Here is a 27,613-nt window from a genome sequence, read left to right on the forward strand (position 1 = left end):
GTTGCCATGGAAGCAGAGTCATGTCGATCAGTGACGTGCAGACAGAGGAGGCAGGTGAAATGGTGCCTCACCTGACATCATTGAATTTAAAAACTACAAAGGTATTAAATGGTTATATGTATAGAGTGGAAGTACTTTCAAGTCAAGTCAAGTCAGTTTTATTTGTATAGCCCTTAATCACAAAGAGTCTCAAAGGGCTTCACAGGTTATTACACAGACTATTATTACACCATCCCCTGATCTGGAATTCAACATATTTTTCTTTAGTCTGAATTTTAACCAACATCATCCTTTTATATATGTATATATGAGAAAGTAGAAATAATAACAATAATGAGTATAAAAACGGATACAATTTACCTGCAGATGAAATGAGTCACAACAGGCTTTGATCTATTTGATCTCTATAAGGGGAATTAACATTTTAGCACAACAGAAACAAAATGAAGATAAATCCAAACAGCTTGACAACATCAATCACATTACTGTGCAGGTTGAGAGATTTGTCAGCTGTGATTGTTTAAAATTAACTTTTTTTGTGGAGCACTTTCCTCATTTTCCTTTCACAAGTTTGGGATTTTCTTTTTCAAAAACACTGTTTTTTCACATTTTATTGATACAAATATTGAATAGAATGTATTTACTGCTGAGCATCAGCATATGCAGAGGCACGCAATTCTCTTGCCTCATGACAGAGGGGGGGCAGAGAAATCAAGGACTTTGATTTCAGTCCCAGATTTTGTGTAGGTATTAGTCAAGCCAACCAGTGATTTGATTCTCACGGGAAAATGGAGAACGATCTACATATTGATACATTTAATCAGAAGGTAAGACTTTTTTTTATAAGTTAAGGTAGAATAATACTGTTTTTTTGCCACCATTTATATCAGAGTATTTAATCTGTTTCAAGCTTAGAACTACTTTTTGTTTTCTTATTCGTGCAAAGGGCCCCAATTTTGATATGAATTTCTAAAATAGCAACTGAGCTAGACGACTTGCTAAATAACTAAAAGAGTAGCTTGATAGTGAGCTAGAAGGCAAACAGGTAAAAAACTAACAGGGAACTAGATAGCTAGCTAAAAGATTAAAAAGCCAACTAAATAGCCAGATAGAAAGCTTTAAAAAGCTATCTAGTTATCTAGAAAGGACGCCAAAGTTTTGCTTGATAACTAGAAAATAAGATAAAATGTTATCTAGATAGCATGGAAACACTGTAAAAGGATAGCCAGATAGCTTGCTAAATAGCTAAAAGGCAGGAAGATAGCTAGCTACAAAGCTAAAAAGGTAGCTAGATATTTAGCTAAAAAAAAATGCACCACATTTTTGCTCATTTATTATAAAACTCATAAATTGGAATTGACTTTGTTGTGTTTCCTTTAAAGTTGTTCAATACATACATATTACTATATTGTTACTATGTTATCACCAGGTTATTAAAAAAATAGGATTAAATAGACTCAGTCAACCATTTTACGATAAAATCATAATGACCCAGCACTGCTAAGCTATTTTCAGAACAGGTCTGCGGGCACCTCAACTGTCTTTAGGTGGTACGCCAGTGCCCATGGGCACCACGTTGTAGACCCCAGGTTTATATATTGCTTTCTCGCACCGCCCAAAGGAAAATAAATAAGATGTAAGTTATTTATTTAAAAATCTGAATACCTCACCAGACATGAACATCCCTACACGCCACTGATACTGATGACATATGGCTCTTCAATCCTACTTACCTGCACTGAATTGTGGATTTAAATAATGAATGATACTGGAAGTTGACAACTGAATTCTACTACTTCTGGAAATGGTAGACATCAACCAGTTGCTTGGGTAGAACTAGGAAGGAGTCAAATATTGCATTTTTTTTTCTCCATGAACCTTTAGTGTTTTGACTAGTGGAGAAGACAAACAAATGTAGACCACAATTTTTTCTTAACAGGCTACATGTGCATGAAAATGCCTACTAGTTGAGCCTAGTGGTATAATTAGTGCAGCAAGTTAGTTAAAGAAAGGAAGGAAATGTTTTTTTTTTTTTTAGAGGTTCAGCCTCTGGAACTTTTCTCTAATACTTTTCACAAAGTTTTGTTGTCCTGTTGCCTGGATGAGGTCTCCAGCTGATGACGTTTTAACGTGGTCTTCTGCGGCTTGGAAGTTATCTCCGAAGGAAGATGTGGTTTTCCAGCCGTCTTGAGACTTGACAGGTTGACTTCTCAGTTTGTACTCATCCGACTCTTGGTAAGCCCGGCAGCGGTCCATGACGGCCAGGATAGAGATCTTCTCCCTACTCGTTGGCGATCGGATCTCAACGTAAGCGTCGTCGTCATCAATCATCTCGACCGCTTCTGGATTTTGGCGAAGCTTATCCATTACCGAGAGCTTGTCCTCCTGGGGGAGATTTCCTTGCGGCACCTCACTGCCACCATCATCGGCTTTTTGAACTTTAGACACACTCAGCCAAGGGTCCATTGAACGAGCTCTGTGGAGCCCCTTGCGGGCTTTAAATTGGCCGGAGCTCCAGGTGGCGTAGGACTGGCGAGATGGGGCGTCGTTCCAGGAACGCCGCCTTGACGTAACCTCAGAGGCGGGGGAACTCCGACTCCGGTCCGAGTACTTGGACCGTAGTTCTCGCACGTCGGGCCAGTTGAATACTTCAGGAGGAACTCCCACGGGACTGAGACCTGGAGGGGAACTTGTGGGTTCAGGGGCTGCAGACGCCTGATCGGCTGTTGGATTGGGACCTGCCAAACAATAAGAATGAAATTTCAATCAATGCTGCTAACTACTTTATAAAAAGCAAATGAGCTGCTAGATTAGGCCTTTCATATATTATGAATTGAGCTGACCCGCTATGTTGCTGTGACGGCCCTTGTTGTGCGCCTTCCAATCTAAAAGCACTCTTGCATACATTTTCCAGTTTGAACCATTAGGACCATTGGGTCACAAATTGGCACATTGATGAGTGTGACTTGTGCCCCCGTGTGGGTCGGCAGCCAAGACAGTATAAGACCAGAGACTGTTTTGATAAGACAGACTTCTTCCGCATCATGCTGAAAAGAAGCGCCACATCTGTGTATTCCACCTTTCTGGTATCCAGTAAATAGTTAATATGCCGTATCCTGGTTCTTATTTCTAGTATTGTGAGCATTTAAGATTTAAGATAAAAGAACTGGGCTGAGTTTCAGGCTGAATACTACAGTGCCGAGCCAATGATTTCTTACCACTGCATGGGGTTTCCTCCAGCACACAGGACAAAGTCTTCTTGCTCAACAGGTTTCCGCAACTCCGCTGTCTGCCAACCGGATTGACGCTTTTGATGCGCTGGCTGTACTGGCGAGCAAGATGGCGGACCTTACTGTCTGCTTTTTCCCCCGGTGGATTTGCGTACTCGTCTGGGTTTTGCATCACCAATTGGGCACCTCGAGGGAGCTGTGCTCTGAGAACCCCCAGTGGAATGGTCAGACTTTCTGTACGGGTGATGCTGGTGGGTTTTTGTCTGATCCGTGAGGCCACAACAGACTCCGTTGGATCAGAGTGTGGCAGGGTTCCCTCAGCCTGAGGTCTTCTGTTTGTTACGTCTGAAAATGAGGAGGTCCCGCTGATCTTTTGCTCCATAGCCTGCCAGACTTTGAGCATTTCACTGGAAGGTCTGAACTCTTCATCTTCGGGATTCTGCTGTCCAGACCTGTACAAGCCCTTATTAACCGACCTAGAGTCTTTCTGGTCTGCAATTCTTTGAGTGGCTGTTCTACTATCCAAAGAGTCTGTAGGGACAATTTGAACTTTGGAATTGGAACAGGACTCTGTAGTCGGAAGCAAAGGGTCCATCTGATCGGGGATGCTGTTCAACCGGGTGATCGAGGTCTTCACGAGACCCGCCGGGATGTACGTGAGGCTTTCCCTGCGCTTAAGGCTGAACACAGAATCCTGGTTCTCTGCCTTTTCATAGTAGGTCTTGATCTTCCCAATGAGAAGTTGGTCTCGGCTAGAGAGAGTTGAGTCTCTTCTTCTCAAGATCCCACTTTCCCCTTCAAAGTCTGCCCGAGGAGACAAAAGTTGAGGGTCGCTGAAATCTGAACCAATGCTGTTGAGCGGCGAAGTTGGCCTGGCGTGTCTGGCATTGAAACTGAGGCGCCCGCTGCTCGCAACGACCAACCGCGGTGAAGCCATAGGGGAGCTTATGTCATCTGCGACCAGAGTTCCTCGCTTCGTACTACTGAAGTGAGCAATGGCGCCCGCTTTATCCAAGACAGATGAAGGAAGGATGCTGTCATTTCGCTTATCCTTTTCACCGTCCTCGTCTTCTGAAGATTCACCGCTACTTCCGGGTTTGGAGTGTGATTCTTGGGTGCTGGACACTCGGTCTTCAGTACACCCGGTGTTTTGGGCAGGTTTCAGGTCCTCTGACCTTGCTGGCTCAGACTCAGGAGAAAGCCAGGAGGCCAACACATCCTTCTCTGTAGACATCTGCACAGAAATGATGGAATTCCTTGAATTATGTAACAGGAAGAACAGTAGAAGTAGAAGGCAAAATCTGAAGCAAAATCGTAAAAACCCGAGGTGGGTGTTTGAAACTAAATGTGAAGACTGGAGAATCCCTTTAACCTCTGTTGAGTTGCAACTTGGACTTTAAGGAAGTTACCTGCTCAAGAGGCGGTTCAGGTACCCCTAAGTCTTCCTCATCACCAAGGCCACTTTCCTCGTTGGAATCATTGAGGGAAACGTCGCTTCTATCGGTCTCCTTCAAGTAAGACACAGCAATCAGTTCCTTTTCTATTGTTACTACCTCCAAAAAGACCCCAAGAAACTCTTAGCTAGAACTTTTAACTTGTTACAAACCTTCAGCAAGCTATCATTCAACAAAGGAAAGTAATTCTCAATCTAAATATTTGATCATTGGAATCAGGTCATGTAACGTAAGTCTCCCTCATCGGTGTGGCAGCGTAGTTAGCTTCCTTCATAACAGAGGCTATACTATTAGCTTAGCATGCACGGATTGAAATATGTGGACATTCCTTGTGATTTAAGAAAGTAATGATGAATGATTGAAAAGGCAGTTAACTAAGGTATTTCGAGTAGATATTATGGAGGCTAAGTGTCACAAAGGTATTGCTTGCAGGTCAGAAAAAAAGCTTTCCAGTAATGGGTATCTGGGATTTTCTGGGAAATTAAAAAAAATCAAGAGATTTAGAGAAAAGCTTTTCATATTGGTGTTATCTGTTTTCAATCTGATATAAGAAGTCATTTACTTGATCATTTAACATTAGTTACATTTTTCTAGAATCAGCCTATCAATTACATATGTAATCGCCCAATGACCTGATGCAAGGAAGGCCCTTTTGCTGTAGACTGAGCCTCTTTCAGCCATACTCAAAATAATCACAAGCTAGTAATAAAAATAACATAGCATCTATATATTGATAACACAAATACAGGTGTTATTTCATAAATGCATATCAAACTGGTAGACCTTGCCACCATCAATAACAAATAAGTAGGTCCCAGTCTTAATAATGTTGTTGATCTCTGTTTTAGGCCAATGAATTGAAGTGGTCAATCCCAAAAAGTGAAGTTTAGTGGGATTTGGGTTAAACACTGCCACGTTGCTATTGCTAGCTTAGACATTACAGACACTAATAAACTGCCTCAGCATGTAAAAGAAAAATGTGTTCATTGATTACAAAAAGGCAAGCAAAGTATCATAAATGACTGTTAACACGAGATGGTCCAACAACAAGCTAAATGTAACAATATCCTGCTGTCTTGCATCATGATTCCATGGTCCAGTTAGATGCAAACATTAGATGTGTGGCCTTAAGCATGTTGTTACGTAGTTAAAATGGCACACACTTGCTCAGGAGCCTCACTCACCACATAGAGCCAGCAAGAAAGGGCAGCCAGCACAGAACTAGCAAAGTCGGGGGACGAGCTAACTTCAGCCTCGCTTTCGCTGTCGTCGTCGGAAAACTGCGGAAAGATCTTACCTATGACCTACTCAAAATTGTCACTCTTATGAGGCACAGATTTTACGTAATTTTACAAAGTGGTCACGATCCCAATGTGACCTTGATCTGATCATCATATTTAATATTATCTATTATTACAATTCCTTGCTACGGGAGGGATTGTCTTGAGATGCAAGAAACATAGTGTGGCTACCTTCTTAACATAAAACATAAAAAGGCCATAAATCCGTTCTCAGCTCGAATTCCAGGAAAATTCCTGTAATATTGATGTCGTATATTGTCATGACGTTCAAGCTCCTCCCTGCTATGGGTTCAATTTCTGTTTAAAATTCTAATTTGACCTTTCCATTGTTTACAAACGTTTTCAGCTTCTCACCTTAGATATGATGTCCTCTTGTCCTGCAAAAGAGATGATGGCACATTTAACAGATGTTGAAATCAACATTAAATAAGCATTACCTTTAGAGTTCAGCTCAATTCCTTCATTCACGTCTGAAACAAAATGCAAATATTTAGGACAGCTTTGCTTTGTCAATCCAAATTACAGTCATATCTCAACAATCACATACTACATGACTGTCCAGGGTTCCCCCATGATTTTTCCATTTAAATTTAAAACCTTTTTAGGACCTTTTCAAGACCACATCCAATAAAATTTAAGAACAATATCGCCACTATTGTGGCATACAGGAAGTGGGCGCTAAGTTGTGATTGACCATGGTGCCCTCCGCGACGGTGAGTACTTCAAAGCCTCGCGCCAAAGGAGCCGTGAAAGTATTGCATACCTTGAGGCAGTGTTCCCTCTAAGCTGCACACGTGCGCAATTGCGCACTACTCGCACATTCTCAGCGCACAAGAAAATCTAACCAGCGCACAAAAATCAGGGCTCAAAATTACTAATTAAGAAGCGACTTAAGTCAAAGTTACAGTGCATGAAGGTAAAAATACACGGGTTCCCCCGACGTTGTGTCCTAAATGTAAATGTATTTTGAAGTCGAGTCGAAGTAGAACGAAGTTGAGTTAAGTTAGAAGAGTTTGTCGAGAACCGGCTTCTTCAGCTCGGCTTACTAAAAGGAACCGGCTCTTTCGGGTCCTAAACGACTTTTCAGGTTGTTTTTGCTTCTTTAATCCCAACATGACCAAATATTAGGTAAAACTATGCACAAAATGACTAAAAAGAAGGGGTGAATAGAAGAAAAAAGAAAAAAATACCAAAATGAAAAAGTAGTGAAGAGCTGAGAAAAAAATAAACAGAAGGAAGGGAAAAAAGAAAGAAAAATTTAGAAAAAAAAACATTAAAAAAAGAAAAGAAACGTAGGAAAAAAGTAATTAGAGAACAAAAAGAAAAAAGTAACAGCTCGGAAAAAATAAACATAATGAGACTTTTTTTTTAGGGGCAGCACGGCAGCGCAGTGGTTAGCGCTTGTGCGGCACAGTTCATGTCATGGGAACCTGTCGTGGGTTCAAATCCAGCTCCAGACTTCCTGTGCGGAGTTTGTATGTTCTCCCCGTGCTTGCGTGGGTTTCCTCCGGGCACTCCGGTTTCCTCCCACGTTCCAAAAACATGCATTTCAGGTGAATTGGCCGGTCCAAATTGTCCCTAGGTGTGAATGAGCGAATGAGTTGTCTGTCCCTGTGTGCCCTGCGATTGGCTGGCAACCAGTTCAGGGTGTCCCCTGCCCACTGCCCGGAGATGGCTGGGATGGGCTCCAGCCCCCCCCCCCCCCCCCCCCCCCCCCCCGCGACCCTAATGAGGATAGGCGGTACGGCTGATGAGATGAGATGAGACTTTTTTTAAAGAATTTTTAAAAAAGTAGAAAAAGTTTGTGTTGCATTCAAATAATTTCCAATTACCGGTATATCAAATGAATCTTGCTGCCAACATTGTACTTCCACTAAAAAATGTGATTAAGTACAGTTCTGTATCTTGCAACCGACTAAATAGGCCCCCAAAAATGTTAATATTATGCGACAAAATCTATCAGGAAAAAAAAAGAAATGGATATTTTGTGAAAGAATTGTAAGAACAAATGACGTTTGTAGGCCGTACAACCTTTGCAATAGTACATGAGTCAATTCATTCAAAAGAGAAAAATGATTTGCATTGCCGGAAACTCAGCAAAATGTCAAGTTTTGGACATGTTTGATAATTAATTATCTTGCCACACTTGGGATTATGGTTGCTCACTGTTGTTTCAAGCGTTGCTCACCGACTTTGTGTGAACGCTCAGACCCGTGGAAAATTAGAGGGAACATTGCCTGGCGGCTGAGGTTTGGTTTGCAAGGGCGGCCGGACCGCGTGGTACAGAGAGATAACTGGCCCCCAACCTGGCCATGGCCAAGCCTGGAGTAAGCGTGGGAGTGAGGTGGCCGTGAGCCAGACCACAGGGTCATGGTCAGACCACTCGGCGAAGAGGCAACTTGCGAGGCACTTTACCCCTAAAAGCATGCTCCTAGTCCCCTTTTAGACTCCATGCAACGGGCGCGGAGGCAGGTGACTGTGTGGTGGCAAACCGGAACCATCCGACAGCGACAGGTTCAGGGATCAGCTGGACGACCCCTCCCACTCATTTCCTGGTACAGCCAGAACTCAGTTGTACTTAAAATACCTCAACCACAACGGGTTAAACCTACACTTTCCCATCCCAAAGTCACTCAGTCAATGACAGCGGGTTGAAGACTGACTATACGTAAAGTTCCAACATAATGCTGCAGTTTCCAAAACACTGAAATCTGGATTTTCCGACCAACACATTATATTTATTGGTGGGAGATTGGTAAATTAAGATAAATAGAAAATAATCTTACGACAGTGTTCCATACTTTTGTTAGTTAACTCAAAATAGAGCCATTAGCTTTATCATACAAATAAGACTTTTGAGAGTTTAATTTAAGACTTGGCAGCACCGTGGCGCAGTGGTTAGCGTGTGTGCGGCACAGTTCTAAGGTCTTGGGAACCTCCTGTGTGGGTTCAAATCCAGCTACCAGCCTACCTGTGCGGAGTTGTATGTTCTCCCCGTGCTTGCGTGGGTTTCCTCCCACGATCCAAAGACATACATTTCAGGTTAATTGGCCGGTCAAAATTGTCCCTAGGTATGAATGAGCGAGTGAGTTGTCTGTCCCTGTGTACCCTGCGATTGGCTGGCAACCAGTTCAGGGTGTCTCCTGCCCACTGCCCGATGATTGCTGGGATGGGCTCCAGCACCCCCGCGACCCTACTGAGGATAAGCGGTGTAGCTAAATGAAATGAGAGATGAGTTGAGATTTAAGACTTGTAGACAAAACCTTAATTTGCGAGTATTCAATTTAGACTTTTTCAAGTTTTTAAGACCTTGGGGGAACCTTAATGTAAGTGTTGTGTTCACCTCTCGAGCGTAAACGTGAAACCTCCTCTGGCGACCCCGACGGAACTTTCTTGTGCCTGTCGGGGACGTATCGATACCCATGAGGATCTAAAGGGGCGACAACAGTAATGTTATCAAGTCCCCACAAAAAAGTCAAGCCCGATTCCATTCGAACTCACATCTGGAATTAAGGATGGTGTCTTTGGCCTGCAAAAAAACAATGGAATGACTTTACATGTGTTATTTGATTTTACGTTGGATTTTCAACTGATTGAGACCAAAATTGAATGTAAAGATGAAGCAGGAGTTAAATACAGTGGAACCTCGGTTTTCGAACGCCTCTCAGTTCGAACAAATCGGAGTCCGACCAAAAATTTTGAGAAAGTCTTGCGTCGCTGTTCGGTCAAAAAATCGGAATTCGAACGCCGGTAATGCGTGAGTGCGTACGCTAGGGTGCGATGCTGAGCGTCGTGACCAACTGTTATCGCGTGCGGACGTGCTTCGTTTTGCTTTCGCTTTTAATATAGGTGTACGAAGTGCTTTAACCCCTAATTATGCCTCCGAAGAAAGTCAGTGCAAGCAGCAAAGTTGCTACAGGTGAAAAAAGAAAAGTAGTGCGTACAACTATTGCATTTAAGAAAGAAATAATAGCAAAATATGAAGGTGTGCGAGTGTCTGATCTTGCCTGCGCCTTCTGCTGACCACCACAAAAGTAAGAAATCCTATTCATAATTATTTTCTTTATCCTTTTTTTAAAAATTTTACACGTTTATGTTAGCGTAGTCTTTCGTACGGAAGATTACGATAACGCGAACGTACGATTAGCCTGGGTTAGCTTTAAGTTTACGTTAAACATTCAGTAAACATTCAGGGTGTTGGAACGGAGTCCAACATTGAGGGTGTTGGAACAGAGCCCCCTTTCCAATGAATCGCTCACCACTTGTTGTGGAGACCCGGGTGCTAAATGAATTGTAAATGACCTGATTTTTTTGTTTTTACACGTTCATGTTGGCGTAATCTTTCGTACGGAAGATTACGATAACGCGGACGTACGATTAGCCTGGGTTAGCTTCACGTTTACGTTAAACATTCAAGGTAAACATTCAGGGTGTTGGAACGGATTAAAACGATTTACATTATTTTTAATGGGAAAAATGATTTCGGTGATCGAACAAATAGGTTTTCGAACAGGGTTCTGGAACGGATTATGGTCGAGAACCGAGGTTCCACTGTATAGTGAATACCTTCTGCGGGATAATAGCATGGTGGTTTTCCAGAATTATACGTTTGATGTACTGGGCCCACATCTTTTTCTCCTCCACAGTTTTAGCCTATGCGACATGGTCAAAAGTGTTCATGTGATGCAGTTCAGCCCCGCATCTCTATCACAGCGCTAGCGGACCTGCAGAGTGTGCGGCTGCTTGGGTTGTTTGTAGTGAGTCACGCTGAAACTCAGACTGTCCTTGGTGCTCTCGATCAGCATCAACGTGGAGCACTAACAAGACAACAAGGCCAATGCAACCTATTTTGTTAGCCTTTGGATGTTGGGCGTATGGGTCTCACCGAAATGTGCGCCTTGTAGACGTAGTGCTCGCCACGCCTTTTGGTGATAAGCAGCAAACGCTCCAACAGAAAGAGTGTCCTCTCATTTTTTGCGCGGTGGACCTTGAAGTTTCCCTCCAGTACCAGCTCACCGTACGTAGTCAGGTCAGGACCTTTCCAATTGAGGAGCAGCGACTGCACCTCCTGAAAAAGCAAAAACATCTCATCGGCTCATTCTTTTTTTTGCCATTAAGTTGTAACGGAGTACATTATAAATATTTGGTTACGTCAGCTTTGACTGTTCACACCACTCCTACACTCAAAACACTTCCAGGGTCAGTACACATTTTTCATGGCCAAATTCAATGAAATGATCTGCATTTATATAGCGCTTTTCAAGTCAATGACTTCCCAAAGCGCTTTACAGTGTGCTTCACATTTCCCAATAGCGGCCGTGCAGCCATGTAAGGCGCTAACCTGCTTATTGGGGGCAATAGGGGTTCAGTGTCTTATCCAAGGACACTTCGACATGTAACATGGAGGAGCCGGGATTCGAACCTGCGATTTAATAATCCCCAGACGAGCGCTCTACCTCCTGAGCTAGTTTTCAAATTTTCCTGTACCTTCAAAAAAAGAAATCCAGCGCCGATCAAAAGAGCCTTTTTTTGTTTTTGACTTTTGATGACTAAAATAAATTCAATATCTTGCTGCCAGCAAAATACTATGTGCTATTTTGAGCTGTTCCCATCTATTATATGTTTGTGTCAATGGGCGGCTATAAACTGACAAGAATTCTGCCTGTCTGCTTCAACAATCCATGCGCAGCTTGGCTATGTCACACTTGTTTATGACCACGGAAAGGGCTCTATAAGTCCACCCATCCATCCATTATCTACTCCGCTTATCCTCAGTAGGGGGTGCTGGAGCCCATCCCAGCTGTCTTCAGGCAGTGGGCAGGGGACACCCTCAACTGGTTGCCAGCCGGTCGCAGGGCACACAGAAGACAGACAACTCACTCGCTCATTCACACCTAGGGACAATTTGGACCGGCCAATTAACCTGACGTGTATGTTTTTTGGAATGTGGGAGGAAACCGGAGTGCCAAGAGGAAACCCACGCAAGCTCCACACGGGAAGGTTCAATCTCATGACCTCGGAACTGTGCTGCACATGCACCAACCACTGCGGCGCCGTGCTGCCTGGCTCTATACATGTTGGTAATAATTTAGTTCAATATGGAAGACAAAAAATAAAAAATAAATTATGTATGTATAAAAAGCTGAACAATTAAGACAAATTTTGACTCAAGTTATGATATTGATTGCCCCGGAGCAGAGTGCATTCAATCTTTAATATCTTTTGCTTTTTGATTTACTTTTTTCAATGTATATTTTCTGTGTATTTTTCACATGATCTTTGTGTGAATTGGTTAAAATAAAATTGTAAACAGTTATTTTTTTGCATTTAAACATTTATTTATAGAGTTGTTTGGTTTGTTATATTTTATTGTTTTGCATTATCAGAGATTTTGTGTTGTTCTTAGACTTTTAAATTTTTTCAGTTTGTAAAAAGCTAATAGTTTTGTAGATATGTTAATATTATAATTCGTAGTTCATGTGTTCTTGAGTGATCATATGCAAAACATATTAAATTACTAAGTACTAAATAATTTGGTGCATTATGTTTTATTATTACTGGCCTCTTGGGTGCGACCAGTGGGGGGTGGTGACGCTTCACATGACAACGCCAAGCAAGTATGTCAACGTCATTCCCGCACACTTTTTAAAAAATTTCTTATCATTTATTGAGTGGTCTATATAGTCAAACTTCCATGAAACATGGCGATGGCAACAATTTCAAGCATTTTCAAGCCCTTCACCCAAATTTCAAGCATTTTTCGGACCTTGAAATCAACATTCAAATTCAAGCATTTTTAAGGATTTCAAGCACCCTTAAGAACCTTGAACAGAGTACATTATAAATATTTGGTTACGTCAGATCTTTCGCACCGCTCCTACATTAAAAACACATTATTACTTGCCTAATTTGGTTTGTTACCTTTTGGTTACCATTTACTTTGAACTTAAAGATGAGCTCAACTCAGTAACTTAAAGAGTCCTGGACTACATGGAGAAAAAGACTAGTCTTTTTCAACCAGTGTGCCAGGGCACATTTGTGTGCCATGAGATCATGTCTAGTGTGCCGCAGGTAGTGGCCCAATTTTATCTTTGCAAAAAGCATGGGGGCCATACAAATAAAAATGACGACTTGATTTTCCAGTTATTAGCAGGATATCTGTAACAACCATCCCTATCACTACGTAGCAGCAGATAAATATTTTTCTTTTTATATAATATTTATCTATGCATGAGGTAGCACAGGGAAATCGAACACATTTTGTTTCAAGAAGCAGTTTAACATTACACTGAAAAAAAGTAAAATAAAGCAAAGTAAAACTCATACACATCATTTTGCCGTTTTTTTTTTTTGTTATTTTACTTGAAAAATAACCTTAAAAAGTGTTTCCAAAGGAATATATATTTTCTCATTTTAAGAATTGTATTTTTATTTTTTGAAACCAAAAAATATAGTAAAAAATGTTAAAAATGCAGTAAAATTCAAAATTACAGCAAACGAATAACCTGTATTACATTCTGAGTCACGGTGACCACAAATGACAAAAGAAAAAACTTTTACACTGTCAATTTACACAACATGATAAATAAGCTTTAAAAAACTGGTACAGGGAATAGATGTTTTCATAATGCAAAAAAAGTTTGCTTCATGCAAAAAACGTTGGGAACCACTGAGGTATATGATAAAACAGAGATATGCAATCATGAACTCCCTTTGTAAATACTAATTCTCAAACATAGCCAGACGTTGCCCGACTGGAACTCACAACGCGATAAGCAGATGCGGGTCAGAAAATAGGTAAACACAGAAGCCTGCATGTTGCAAATGCGGGTGCAAGATATTGTTGCTGGATAAGCAGAAAGTAAGATCAAAATAAAGTTTAAAAAAAAGGGGAAGCGAGGGAAAGTCAAAAAGAGCAAAGAAAAAGGAAAATGCAATGGGAGAAGCATAGAAGGAAGACGGGAGAAGGACAGAAAGAGGGAATGGGGAAGCCAACAGAACTATCAGGGAAAGTGAGAAGGAAGGAAATAAAAGAGATGGATGGAAGGAAAAGAGGGAGAAAGGTAGGAAGGCTGAACTGATGGAATAATGGAAGAAAATAAAGATGTATAAAGGAAATAAGAAAAAAGGGGAACACAACAGTGCTGGTAAGGAAGGAATGAAATAAAAAGGTAGGAAGGACAATAGAAAGGCATAAAGAAGGAAGGGAGGGATGAAGCAAAAAGGAATATTTGAAAGAAAGAAAAAAAGAAAAAAAAAAGAAAGGCAGGCAGGCAGACAGAAAAGGAAAGAAAGAAAATGGGAAGGCTAAGGAGCTAGGGAGAAGGAAGGAAATAAAAATGAATATATATATATATATATATATATATATATATATATGCATATATTTGTCATGGTATATGGGGTTGTTCCCTTAACTGCATGGGTCTTCAGGGCACCAATGAGGACGCAACTCTAGACAGCCTTTGACACTGGTGGCCTTGGCATACAGTTGTTCAATGGTCTGAACTAGTTTCTGGCCCATGTTGTACTTCCGCATGGTAGCCCATAAAGCGGTTTGCCATACTCTGTCAAACACCTTCTTGAAACCAACAAAAATAGAGGTTTCTCTGGGGTTGTTGAAACTTCTCACGTAGGATATGCTGATTAAAAATCTGTTCTGTGGTACTCCTTCCCTCCCTGAAGCCTGCCTGTTCTTCGGCTAGGATGTTTTCAGCCTATGGTTTAAGTCTGTTCAACTTTACTTGCATGTTTGATGAGACTGATGGTTCTGTTGTTGGAGTATAGTTAAAGTTTTCCTTTCTTTTGTAGCATAATTAAAAGCAATTTTGTCCATGCAGACGGCCATTGTCCTGTTTGCTAGGTCTTTCTGCAAAGATGCCAATAGTCTACTATAGTCTACTCACCACCATTTTGTATGAGTTCTAATGGGATGTTGCCGTTTCCTGGAGGACCCCAGGGTCTCCCTGTGTTGGGTGGTTGTAGAGTTCAAAGCAGTATTCTGTCCATCTATTAATGATCTCTATTTCTTCAGTAAGCATTATCCTTGCCTCATTCTGAATGCTGCTGACTTGTGCCTGTTTTGTTTGTATAAGGTATTTTACAATCTGGAAGGCTTTCTTTGAATTGTTCTTGTTGAGGCACTCCTCTAATTCCGTGCATTGGTCTTTGATCAATTTCTCATTTATTTCTCTCAGGCCTTTTCTCATTTTCTAGTCGGCTTCTTTATACTTGGCTCCTCCTCAAGGGTTGTTTCTTTTCTCCTTCAGTTCTTGCCTCTTTTCGCAATGTTGGAGAATTTCGTTTGTAACCCACGGCTTTATCTTCTTCCGGTGTTTTCCAACAATTTTTTTTGCTGCTTCAGGCATTATCGCAGAAGACTTGGTGGTCAGGGTTTCGACATCTTTTTCCAAGGTGAGCAAAAGAGCAAACTTGCCACCGATAAAGGCCTGGAAGCTCTCGACCACTTGTGGGTCCATCAGTCGCTCAAAGTCAAACTTGATCGATGGGTTCTGTAACTTCTTGACTTTATGGAGGCCAACGCGGAAGTTCATCATAACCAGGTCGCAATTGCTTCCCACATCGGCTCCTGGATATGTGCGCGTGCTTGCTGTGTGTGTATATGAAGTATATATCTATGTATGCTCTTGTCCTTGTTCCTTTTTCCTTCACTAGCCTCTGGGCAATTGCTTATCCTCTCTCTGCTACATATACCTTATGTGATCTTCAAATGTAGTGAAATTAGTACGTACTTAGGTTTAAGACAGCGCGTGTGTGTTTTTTAAAACCTGTATCCAACAATCAAGCCACAGTGGGCCCCAGACCATCTAACTTACCTGCAGTCTGACAGCGTGTTCATGTTTGCGTTTCATGTCGTTAATGTACCAAGCTACACCGGTCATGGTGATGATGGCCTCCTCCACAACCTCATAGCCTTCCTCCTCGGGGTCAAAGTGCTTGGCGATTTCCTGAAAAAACAAGGAAAAAATGCTTGGCATTCACATGACCTGAAATACATTTTGCCGTTATCCCATTCAATGTTACCTGGAGCAGAAGGTGGTACTTAAGGATCCTCTGGACAGGTTTGAGAAGGTAGGAACCCAAAGGCAGTGGCCGTTTCAAAGCGGCCTGGCGCTCCCGGAAGAAGACAGCCAGATTTTTGTCCTGCATGCAGTCAGTCAGCGCTGCTACAGAGCTGCTCCCAAGCAGATGGGCCAATGTCAGAATTTTATGAAATGTTTCTGCATACTGTATATACACTGTTTCCATATTATAAAGTGCACCTAAAAAAACAAATTGTCTAGAAATTTGAAAGTGTACCCTATTTTCCAGTGTGCCTTATATACAAGAAAATATGGTGGATAAAATTTGAAATACATAGTTACAATTAAATCATACAGCATACAGTAACTGTTCTGCCTTTAAGAAACATATAGAGTGGTCTTGGAGTGCTCTCTTGTAGTTAACATTTTAATTGTTTGTTGGAACAAAAGAGAAGTGCAGAAATGGCAAGTGAGACGCCAACTTTTGAACTCTCATTTTAAATCCTCTTTCGACAATAATTGTCCGTAAGTGTTGTGATTACTTCAATGAGGATTTTTGTTTCTGGTAACATTTTGTACAAAATGATGTACTCTTGTTTGAATTGGTTTTAAATGATACTGCATATGTTTATTGTTCCGCCTTTGAGAAACACAGAGTGGTTTTCTAGTGCCTTTTTGTGGTTTACATGTTGTTTATTGCTATAAAATAATTTTGTGGTGAAACCAGATGTCTTAATAATAATAATAATAATAATAATAATAATAATTTCCTTGTATTGTCATTCTGTGTAACAATGTACACAGAACGAAATGTCGATTGCACCTGACCCGTTGTAGCGAGCCGATGCAGCCGCAGCCAACAGAGGGCGCCGCCGACCACTTTTTAAGTCTTAGGAATGACTCGGCCGGGGCGCGAACCACCGACCTCCCAGTCTCAAAGCGGGCGCCTTACCATCTAGGCTATGATGACTAATGTTCCATGAAATATATTATTTTAACTTAAATGTATTTATTTTTATGCAACCCTAGCTCTTATTGTTGTTGTGATTACAAGTGCATTATAGTCCAGTGTGCCTTTCATGTGAAAAATGTATCACAGAAGGCTATTTTCTTGGGGGTGGGCCTTGTAATTTGGTGCACCTTATCATGCGGAAAATACGGTAGTCCTAATTATAAGAGTTTTCAAATAATATCCATTTGACCATCTAAATCAGACCTGGGCACTCCGGTCCTGGAGGGCCGCATGTTCTGCATGATTTTTGAGGTTTCTCTGATCCAATACAGGTGATTCCAATCACCAGTATCGTTAACGAGCACTTGCTAGCTTGCTAACGAGGTTATAATTTGTATCACCTGAGTTAAAGAAGAGCAAACTTCAAAATCTGGCAGGACGTGCGGCCCTCCAGGACCGGAGTGCCCAGGTCTGATCTAAATCATCTAATAGCTAATACACTCTATTAGCTATGTATTTGAGTAAAGCATTTCTGGTTGTTTATTCAATATATATCTGGTAATTGTGGATTACATGCACTTTCTAAGTGATTTTCTATGTGTCTGTCCTAGCTGGAACACTCTCAAAGTCCAATGAGTCAGCTTATCTTGTTGATGGTTGAAAATAAAGTCAATTCGGTAAACTTCCACTAAGCACAGTGACTCATCTTTCAAAACATGTCCATGTCTTATAAAATACCGGCCTGGGAGTTTTCGATGATATATGGAGACATCCATCCATCTATTATCTGCACCGCTTATCCTCAGTAGGGTTGCGGGGGTGCTGGCTCCCATCCCAGCCATCTCCGAGCAGTGGGCAGGGGACACCCTGAACTGGTTGCCAGCCAGTCGCAGGGCACACAGAGACAGACAACTCACTCCCTCATTCACACCTAGGGACAATTTGGACCGGCCAATTAACCTAACATGCATGTTTTTGGAATGTGGGAAGAAACCAGAGTGCCCGGAGGAAACCCACGCAAGCACGTGGAGAACATGCAAACTCCACACAGGAGGTTCGAACTCATGACCTCAGAACTGTGCCGCACGCGCGCTAACCACTGTGCTGCCCTTTTTGGAGACATGATCTCCTGAACCAGCCCAGAATATATATTTTTTTATTTGTTTGGTTTGTGTTTTGTTTTATTTCGTATTATTGTAATAAAAGACCTAAACAAAACTACCCTGCACCAGCGTCAGTGTTTGCACCGACATGGAAGTAGATGAGGGACAGGTGGAGGAGAAAAGCATATTTCCTTCAGTAAATTCAAATCGAACACTGCAAAAAAGTACTACATCCTTTCCAACACAACGGAAAACGTCAAGAAGTACTTAGACAGCTGACTTACTTTGGGTAGTTGGTGCAGTACTGTGTGTAAATATCAAAGTACTCGCTCTGAAATTAAAAAATGGAGTGTGTTGATCATTTACGGCATTAAAACGGAAGGAAGTGGGAGCGTGACTCACTTTGACCACGAAGCACCTTGCTACCTCCACGGCATCATGCTGACACAGGTCCAGATCCTGAAGCAGCTCGCTACTCCGCCACAATATTGGAAAAGAAAACAGCTGGAGCGAGTACTGCCAGCAAATCAATTCCACATTTGTCTCCTCCTCACCTGTTGAACTCGTAGATGTCCTCAATGTTCCCGAAGAGGAAGCAGACCTGCTCTGGGCGGATGCTCAGGTCTGCCTGGTCGATGATGTGTGCCAAATAGTCCTGGTAGGGACAAGAGTTCCTCGCATGGTGAGGATTTCTTTAAAATGCGGGAGGGAAAAAAATCCTCACCTCTACAATCATCCGCAGGTCCCTAACATATGTCCTCTCAGTCTCGATGATCTCTGAGACTACGCGGTCCAAGTATGTCAGGGCCATGGTGACGGTGAGGTGCGGTGTCTTCTGGCTATGCCCACTGACGCTCACATGGATTGTGTCACCCCGCTTTTTGATACACCAGGTAAATCATGATCAAAGAAGGCACAATAGGGTCAGGAACATTAATGCAGATAGCCATCAAATAACACCAGTTCTGATACATCTTGCCAGTGATTAGTGGATATATTTAGAGTTTAGTAGACACCTAAACTTAGGAGAGAAGACCTTAATGGATTTTGAACTTGCAACAAGAACCGGGGAGAAAGCCCAAACTTTAGATAACAAATTCCAACCTGTTCTAAAAGTCCTCGTCTGAGCCCTTCCTTTTTATTACATCTCCTAGGTTCCAAACACAAAGCGGCTTTAAAAATTGTGTTGATCAAAGAACCGCAACTTGATTGGGCCATAGTGACAATGATGCAAACGGTTCATAATAGTCAAAACAACAGTGCGCAATAGTCAATATAACCAACTGGCATCCTAGGCAATCTCCTTTGGATGTGTCATGGGTTATTGTGATTTTCTAGGAGATTCTAAAATATAAATGATGGAAAGAATTTATAGACAATACGATAAATTCTCAATTCTCAATTATTTTTCAAATTAGCTTATTAGCTTATATGAGTAATCAGTGACATTTTTGAAGACAATGCTTTTGTGGTTGACTGAACTTTTTCTATCCCGACTTACTAATACTTTCGTTATAAAAATGTAATAAAATAGTACCGTAACAACATTGCATCAAACATTTTAACAGTTGTTGCAGTATATAAACGTGAGTGCACTATTCAAATTTCATCAGAATGTTAAATCTAACACCACTGAAGAAAGAACGCTTTGACACAATGAAAGGTAGTCCGTGTAATGCTTATATAGCAGTGTAAATTTACTTTTCCCCTCAAAAGTGAGTACACCCTTAAGTAAAAGTTCCTGAAGTCCAATATTTTATGTGACCACTGTGATTTTGCAGAACCACTTTAAAAATATGCACACCCCTGATTCAAAGAGTTAAAACTTTTTTTTTATGCACTCACATTCTGTGATTATTGCAAGAGCAGTTTGGATATTTGGAAAAGCTCAACGCAGCAGCGTCATTAACAGTCTATCCAGTACTTCATAGATTTCTTCTCTCGTGACCAAAATAAGCACAGTACAAATTAAATGGGACTCCACACCACGAGAGAGCGCAGGCATGCGCTGCAGAAAGAAGCTTCCCGCCACATAACCCACTTAGCTTTCTCCGGTTTCCATGGTGATTAAGAGTCTGCTGAGGTCCACTCCTGAGATTATCTCCCTCTTATTGAATCAATTCTGACTGATTGACGGACCTTCAACTGTCACAGCGGAAGCACACAATCAATACTCAGATACAAAACAACAAATCCAATGCGGCCAAAGGATTAAGTATTTGTTCTTTGGAAATTGAAAAGTATAAAGGAGGTTTTGACTTCGACTTTAGACACAAATCAGGTGCAGGAACGACACGTCACGGGAGAACGCGCGAAAATTGAAGAATGGGAACGGAACAGCAACATTTTATGCTTTTCTTACCGTCAGGTCTGTGGAAAGGTTGAACGGGAGGCAGACAGAAGACTAAAGTGGCAGCCTGACCCTGATCCAATTAGGCGCAAAGTCGTTGCGTGTTGTGAAACGCCGCCTGCCCGATGCTCACTTCCCGGCAAATCTGCTTTAAACTGTTTTCCCCCCATTTAAAACCCACCCTCAATACCAAGCAATACATAGATGTGTAATCACTTTAGAGGATGCCTAGGGAAAGCCTTGAAGTGTGACAGTAAAGCAGGGGTCGGAAACCTTGAATCAAAGAGGCATGAAAGCACTATACCAGGGGTCGGGAACCTATGGCTCGCGAGGCATATATGGCTCTTTCTATGAGTATCTGTGGCTCAGAGACCAATTTGATTGCATGCAAAATTTCTCCATCTTGTTCAAAACCAGAGTTGTCTATCATATTCAGGTACACGTAAAGCCAAACCAAAGCTAAATTCAAAGGAAACACTTTGCAGTATATATAGGGCACGTTTTTCACTACAATTTACAGTCAAGGTGTCACACAAAAAAAGGGGGGAAAAAAAAACTCGTTTTGGCTGTACAACGCTAAAGAATCCTTTATTTAAAAGTTCACTATATAATCTGCGTTCAGTGTTCAGATACTTTATGATGAATCCACAGAACTGTAAATACGCCAAAACACCAGAAGAGAACTTAGTCATTTGATTGGGTGAGTGGGAGGGATGGGTGGAGCTATGCAAAAAGTACAAGCAATCCCTCCCATCTCTCGCCAAAGGTAAGCACATAAGGCTCCCTATTCTCAGAATGTTGTGACGTTTTTACAAAATAAATGCTTGCATCTGGTTTTGAAACCAATGGAACGGTGCATTCGCAATGATCGCAGCAAGGCTTTAGGGCTAGGACCTTAGCTTAGCCTTTTGGCTGAGAGTAAGTGTCCCGGCTCCTAGGCTTTGTAGCGTATTATGAACTGACCAATAACGGATAATGGATAATGAATAACGAAGATAGAACAATAACCCTTAAAAACCCCAAAACCCCAATATGTATGAAAAAAAGGGTCAAAAGGAGTTTAACCGATCTTGAGTAATTGCAAGAAAGAGACAAGTTTAAAGTGGTCTGTTTGTTGAATTTGGGACAGGGGCTCTGGCATTATTCTCTTTTCATAATTTTTATCAAATCATCAAAAATAAATGTGCTGAAGACTAAGCTTTTGTCTGGGGCGCCGGTTTAGCAATTTAGTAAATTTGTCTCATAATATATGGTGTGGCTCTTTCCCAAAATAAAATTAATATTTTTTGCTTTTATGGCTCTTTGAGTCAAAAAGGTTCCCGACCCCTGCACTATACTATAACTTTTTTTTCACACCATATGTAGGGCTGGCTCGATTAGGAATTTCTGGAGACGATTATCACTCAAATATTCACGATTAATTGACAAATTGTGGTTGTTCACCCTCTGCAATATATGCTACTATGATCTTATGATATTAATATTACATTAACAGTACACCTTAACAAAGATTTAATGGTCAAGAAATAATCCTGAAATCATTAATAACTTATTAATATTCTGTTTTTGTATTAAAACAACTGAAACAGTGTATGATTTCAGCCAGTTAAAATCTTTTGAGGAACAATGCACAAATAACAGGTCGCAAGGTCTAAGACTCAACTTTTTGGTGATAAAGTGCAAACTTATACAAAGTAAATGGTAAATGGACTGCATTTCTATAACGCTTTCACCAGTCACTAAAGCCCTCCACAATGTACTTCACACTTACCCATTCACACACCGAAATTGCAAAAATGAGGTGTGCAGATAAGAATGAATTCGCTTATTTCAACACACACACACATTTAAGGTGAATACAACATCAGAGCAGAGTAATGTATTTACTTTGCTTTGAGTTTAAAGACTTCAACACATTTAAAGGGAATGCATCTAACAGCATCAGAGAAATGTCTCTTTTCTTTGATTAGAGTTCTTAGGCTTTGAAAACAAAGACTGTTACACGGTAAAAGGAGGTCAAATAGACTGATTGCAAAACTATGCGCGTATTTGAAAAATATTTGTGACAACCCTAACTGTATATATGAAGGGTGGGGTGCGTCGTTTAAGTTGTCCTTACAAAGTTTAAGGTTAAATATTTGTTAACAATGCCCAACAGAGTTCAAAGGACCCTTAGGCTTTATTCTCCACTGTGCTCATCTGGTTTTATCATATTCTATCAGAGCTGTTCGGGGCAGAACAAATTAGGTTTGAGGAATGGAGGCTGGGGAGAATGCTGAAGAGTGTCATGCTCCTCCCCGCAGGTTTTTGTATTCTATTTTTCAGTGTAGCATGAAAATAAAGAAAGTAAGAAAAGGTCTGCTTTTAGTAAAGCTCAAACGCCAACCCAAACCCCCAAAAAGATGAAAAAAAGAAGAGTTTATTAGAGCTTTTTAAAACTAGATTCCCACTGCAGAGCTTAATGCTTGATTCTGATTTTTTGGGGGTGAAATGTTTTTGAGAGATTGTTCACATTTACAAACAAATGCAACTTGTATGTGATCTGGTTAGCTGCACCTCTTGCACTCTTTGCACTACTGTATAATACTATACATATATATTATTAGTATTTCAATACTCCAACTCAATACATTTTTTTTTATATCTGTAGTATTCAAGGAAACTGTGCGGGTCAGATGTATCGACATTTCGTTCTGTATACACGTGTACAAGAATGACAATGAAGTATATCTGGATCTGAATCTCCTGTGTGAACGCGACAAATGTCTCGCATGCACAAAAGAGGACGTAACGTTACACGCAATGCACTCAGTCTTTGTGGAAATAAGTAATTACGGATGTTAACGGCTGAGAATTTTAAAGTTTCTTTACCTCACTGTGAATGTGTAAACCTGGAGTGTCATGCCCAATTTCGTTGTCACAATATGTTAACCCCTTTTGTAACAACGAAAATAAAGGTACATTCTATTCTATTCTAACTTCGACTCCCCATCAGAAGTATCCCAAAACCCTTAGCAAGAGCGCGCAGTTGTTTATTCATATGATTCTTAGCGCTTTCAACAGAACGGGTGTTACGACCGTTCTCTGTATAATGTGTTTATAAAGCAATATTGATTGGCGTGACTACAATTAAAAAACAGTGCTTGTTTGCGCAAAGGGGTGAGATTCTGGAGGGAAGTGGAAATTAGCCAAGAATGACGCAAAATGCACACTATGTAACTACTGTAGCAAAATAAAAATAAAATACAATTTGAGCAGCTTTCGGTTACAGTCAACTTGAAATTTGATGGCACCCTAATGCATGCAACTCTAATGTTAGTCTCTTATGTGTCCATATGTCAGGAGGAAGACTATATTGGTTGGTAGATAGCATTGCTAATGACAGCCTCAGTTTCTCTAAATAATAATAATAATAATAATAATAATAATAATTTCCTTTGTATTGTCATTCTCTGTAACAATGTACACAGAACGAAATGTCGATACACCTGACCCGTTGTAGCGAGTCGATGCAGCCGCAGCCAACAGAGGGTGCCGCCATTATACCAATTAGGTACGTCTCGGCCGAGGCGCGAACCAGCGACCTCCCAGTCTCAAAGCGGGCACACTACCATCTAGGCTACTGAGCTGGTAAATAGCGCTCTTTGTGCTTTTCGACAAGGTGAGCCAACTCATCCGACAACTGCACAATATTTGTTTGACTAGTCATTGCCAATGGTGTTAAATAGTATAGCTTTTTGGTTGTTGTTCTCTACTGTTTACTAGCCATTCCCACTGTATACTACGGTTTACTGCCGTCCATCATGGTGTCGTCACTTGGGAAGGTCACGTGTGTGAGCTTTAGGATTGAGTTTATGCACACACAAACAAGTGTTGTACGCACACACTACCGTCCATTGTGTATTGTGAAGGATGCTGTCAGCCGCCTTCGCCGCCAGCCGCTCGACAACAACAGAGACTTCCTCACCATAGCCTCGTTTTTGTTTTGACAAAACAAAATATTTGACTTTTCCTATAGGAGGGCTCTTACAACCCCAAGCATGAACTTTAAAAGTATTCCCAAACATATTTTTTCCAACTAAGCACAGAACGTGTAGCGTTCCTCCCCACACTCATGCAAATATGTCACAAAATATTTCACATGCCTGGAGACTCGAGAAATTTAGTCTCAAAGTCGAGCCATCTGGCTTGTTTCCACTAGAGCTGTGCTGTTATTGAAGGAACACAACACTTTCAAAATGGCAAATAACATTAACACAATATGTGAGGAGAGCTCCGAAACAGTAAGCATTTGTAGTGAACAACAAGTTAATGCCGCTCATTTATGCTTTGAGGGAGGATTGTGACTGTTTTCCGGTGCGTGTGTCGATTGGTATAATTTTGTCCTGGTATCGCCCCATTAGCATTGGGGCTTCCGAGGGTTTTCCTGTTTGCTCGGGTTGGCGCTTGTTGATTGCCCACAGTGTGCTTGGTCGACATTAGCGGCGGTTTTGCCGTGTCCTTGATTTATGCCCAGCCAGCCTCGCGTTTATTGCCGTTGCGGTTTTATAGAGTCTGTTCCCAGTTATCCTAAGCGGTTTTTCATTGTTGGTTCCCGGTTAGCCTGGCTGTTCACTGGCTTTTTTTTTTTTTTTTATTAGCCGGCCTTGCTTTTTTTCCGCCAAGGCTGCCGTCGCCTTTCGTTGATCGTTCCTGGTTTATAAATTACGCTGTGTTATTTATGCCAGTTACCCCCTATTTGACTGCCCGCCCTTTGTTGTACCATTACTGTATTCACCATTTCACACAACACCTAGGCATTTTCCACAAAAAAATACCAAAACTTAGTTTAAAACATTCGACACAAACTAATCAACACCTAAAACAATAAGGTGACTGGCTTGCTAGGGTGCTGCTGCTCCTCCTATGACGTCACAGCTTAGATGACAAAGACAAGACATGCTGTCTTCAAAATTCATTATCATATAACATAATTTGAATATACCAATGAAATATAACTTGTTTTCACTACCATAAGGCGCACATAAAAGTCTCAGATTTTTTTAAGGTTCTGCTGAGTGCTCTATCGTGTGGTGCGTCATGTGTGTGATGTAGAAAGGCGGACGTACACCAGCCCTCTGGCCTTGAGTTGGACGCCCATCCAAAGACTGGGAGGTCACAGGTTCGAGTCATCCCCAAGACTTACAACATTTTGGGTGAAATCCAATGTTTTTTGTGAGATTGCTCACATTTCTAACTAAAGGCGACCTATATACCATCTCCTGTGACTTAAAAGCGTCTCCTGTTTGAGCGTCACAAGTGTCCCGCTTGCGTAGAAGAGGACATGTGACGCCAACGCAATGCATTGTTTGCGGAAGTACTCATGGATGCTAACGCTGTAGTGTATCTAGAAATGTAATAGTTATTATGCTACTAGAGCAGAGTTGTCCCTCTAAACGAGACGAGACTCCGGTAAAAACAGGGGTTGGGGACTATGCGCTACAATAACAGCCGAATCATTGACACACACTGCTCACTCGATATAGAGTTTCTAGCAGTATCGTGTAGACCCTTCTATCTACCGAGAGTGTTAACTGTGGTCATTGTGCTTGCTGTTTACGTTCCACCGGATGCTAACGTTAGTATAGCGATAAATCTCCTGCCCGCTGCTATCAATGAACAGCAGCTTGCACACCCCAACGGAGCTTTTATCGTCGCCGGCGACTTTAATCGGGCATGTTTATGGACTGTACTTCCCAAATCCATTCACTCTGTGGACTGAGCAATTAGGGAAAAAAACACTGGACCGTTGTACAGTAAGATCAAACATCCAGTTGGATCCGCCCATCTCTGTCTGTCCCTCACCCCCTCACACACCCTCCCTCCGGAGGAAAAACAAAGCCTATAAAACAAGGACAGTACAAACATCTTCTTTGTTCCTTTATCTCTTTGTTTTCCTTATATCCTCACTGTAAAATGTGGACCTGGAGTGCCACGTCCAATTTCGTTGTCACAATATATTCCATGTTGTAACAATTGAATGCTTTCCGCGTTTTCCTCCACCATGGTGTGTTGATTTCTACGCAACGCAAAGAACAAGAAAACCAAGCAGCACATGAAAATGGAAAAATAATGAATCGATGGTTCGCAAGTGGAGGATTCCGCAACATTTTTAAACACGCACACTTGTATGCCTTTCTGTTTAGTCGTAAAGCGGCCGTATCAGAGGGCACCCGTGCCCTGTGATGTGTATGTGTTAAGCCAGATATGGAGACTGCAGCTTTTAACACCGTGCACCCCATAGTCCTGAAAATACGGTACGTATCTCCATGTGCTATTTCCTCACATTTTGCACGATTAAGGATTTGGGGTCCCCTTTTCTTCTCACACACTATCATCTCGTCAACAGCAGCCCTTGATGTCAGCACAGGAGTTGAGGCTTCATTGAAACCTCACCTACACAGACCCAGGGGCGAGTTTTTGAGCAGAACTGGTTTAAAGTTTTCAAGGAGGCTCTGGACACACCCACCGGTTTGCAGGATGCGGTTACTATAGTAACAGGTTTGGTTTGAACAAATTTATTGACACTAATAACAGAAAACAATCATGACAATCTCAACAGCAACTAAGCACATTCACAATATTATATTTAAAGTAACAGGTGCCCCATTTCGGGTCCCTACGGGAACCATGCCACACATTTTAATATCTCGTTATCAAACAGACTAACGAAACCAGTTGGTGACGTCACAAAGCTTTGTTTTAAAAGAGATTGTAAGGATGATTTGTATGAACATAATTCAAATGTGGACGTTTTCACTGTCAGAAAAGTCGTTTCTTGTTCTTATTCCTGTTTGTGGTCACACCTTGTAGAAAGTATCAAGTGGCAAGTTCAGGCTCGTACTTTAGACGCGTTGAAAGATAAAAAATGAAGACTTCCTGACTTCCGTGTTGACTGACAGCAAACATTGTCTTCAACGACATTTTGTGTTGGTATTTTAGTATTCTTCACTCGAAAGACAAACTATACGTTTGGAACTTACCTTAGAATAGGTTTAAAAAAGGAGTGTAGGTCCAAGTCGGCAAAGTTGTCCGTCCTGCTCCAAAACGCTCACGTCGCAAGACTTCAAGCGCCGCCGCCCTGCGCATGCGCAACATTCAAAGTACTTTCAAATCAAAGTTGAGGGAGGTGTACTTTCAC

The 27,613-nt window shown here is 41.4% G+C and overlaps 1 protein-coding gene across 3 annotated transcripts; it reads right to left on the reverse strand.

The window, feature by feature from the left end:
- Positions 1-142: 142 nt before the first annotated feature.
- Positions 143-27,586, reverse strand: LOC148346461 (pleckstrin homology domain-containing family G member 3-like). Of its 3 annotated transcripts, XM_088325588.1 has the most exons (17): positions 27,456-27,586; positions 18,808-18,960; positions 18,638-18,738; positions 18,486-18,555; positions 18,368-18,414; positions 16,030-16,180; positions 15,822-15,953; positions 10,871-11,053; positions 10,710-10,802; positions 10,552-10,638; positions 9,487-9,514; positions 9,329-9,415; positions 6,423-6,455; positions 6,340-6,362; positions 4,640-4,738; positions 3,219-4,464; positions 143-2,738 (listed from the first exon to the last, which is right to left on the reverse strand). In XM_088325588.1, the coding sequence occupies exons 2-17, from the start codon at positions 18,892-18,894 to the stop codon at positions 2,035-2,037; spliced, it is 3,171 nt and encodes a 1,056-aa protein (XP_088181714.1). In that variant the 5' UTR covers positions 18,895-18,960; positions 27,456-27,586; the 3' UTR covers positions 143-2,034. The 3 variants fall into 3 exon arrangements, with proteins under 3 accessions (XP_088181714.1, XP_088181712.1, XP_088181713.1); XM_088325586.1 differs by having other exon boundaries at positions 6,340-6,455; XM_088325587.1 differs by lacking the exon at positions 27,456-27,586 and adding an exon at positions 20,446-20,605 and having other exon boundaries at positions 6,340-6,455.
- Between the last annotated feature and the right edge of the window lie 27 nt (positions 27,587-27,613).

This window comes from Urocampus carinirostris, chromosome 20 (genome assembly GCF_059441175.1).
Source record: "Urocampus carinirostris isolate Australia breed hairy pipefish chromosome 20, RoL_Ucar_1.0, whole genome shotgun sequence".
Taxonomy (NCBI): domain Eukaryota; kingdom Metazoa; phylum Chordata; class Actinopteri; order Syngnathiformes; family Syngnathidae; genus Urocampus; species Urocampus carinirostris.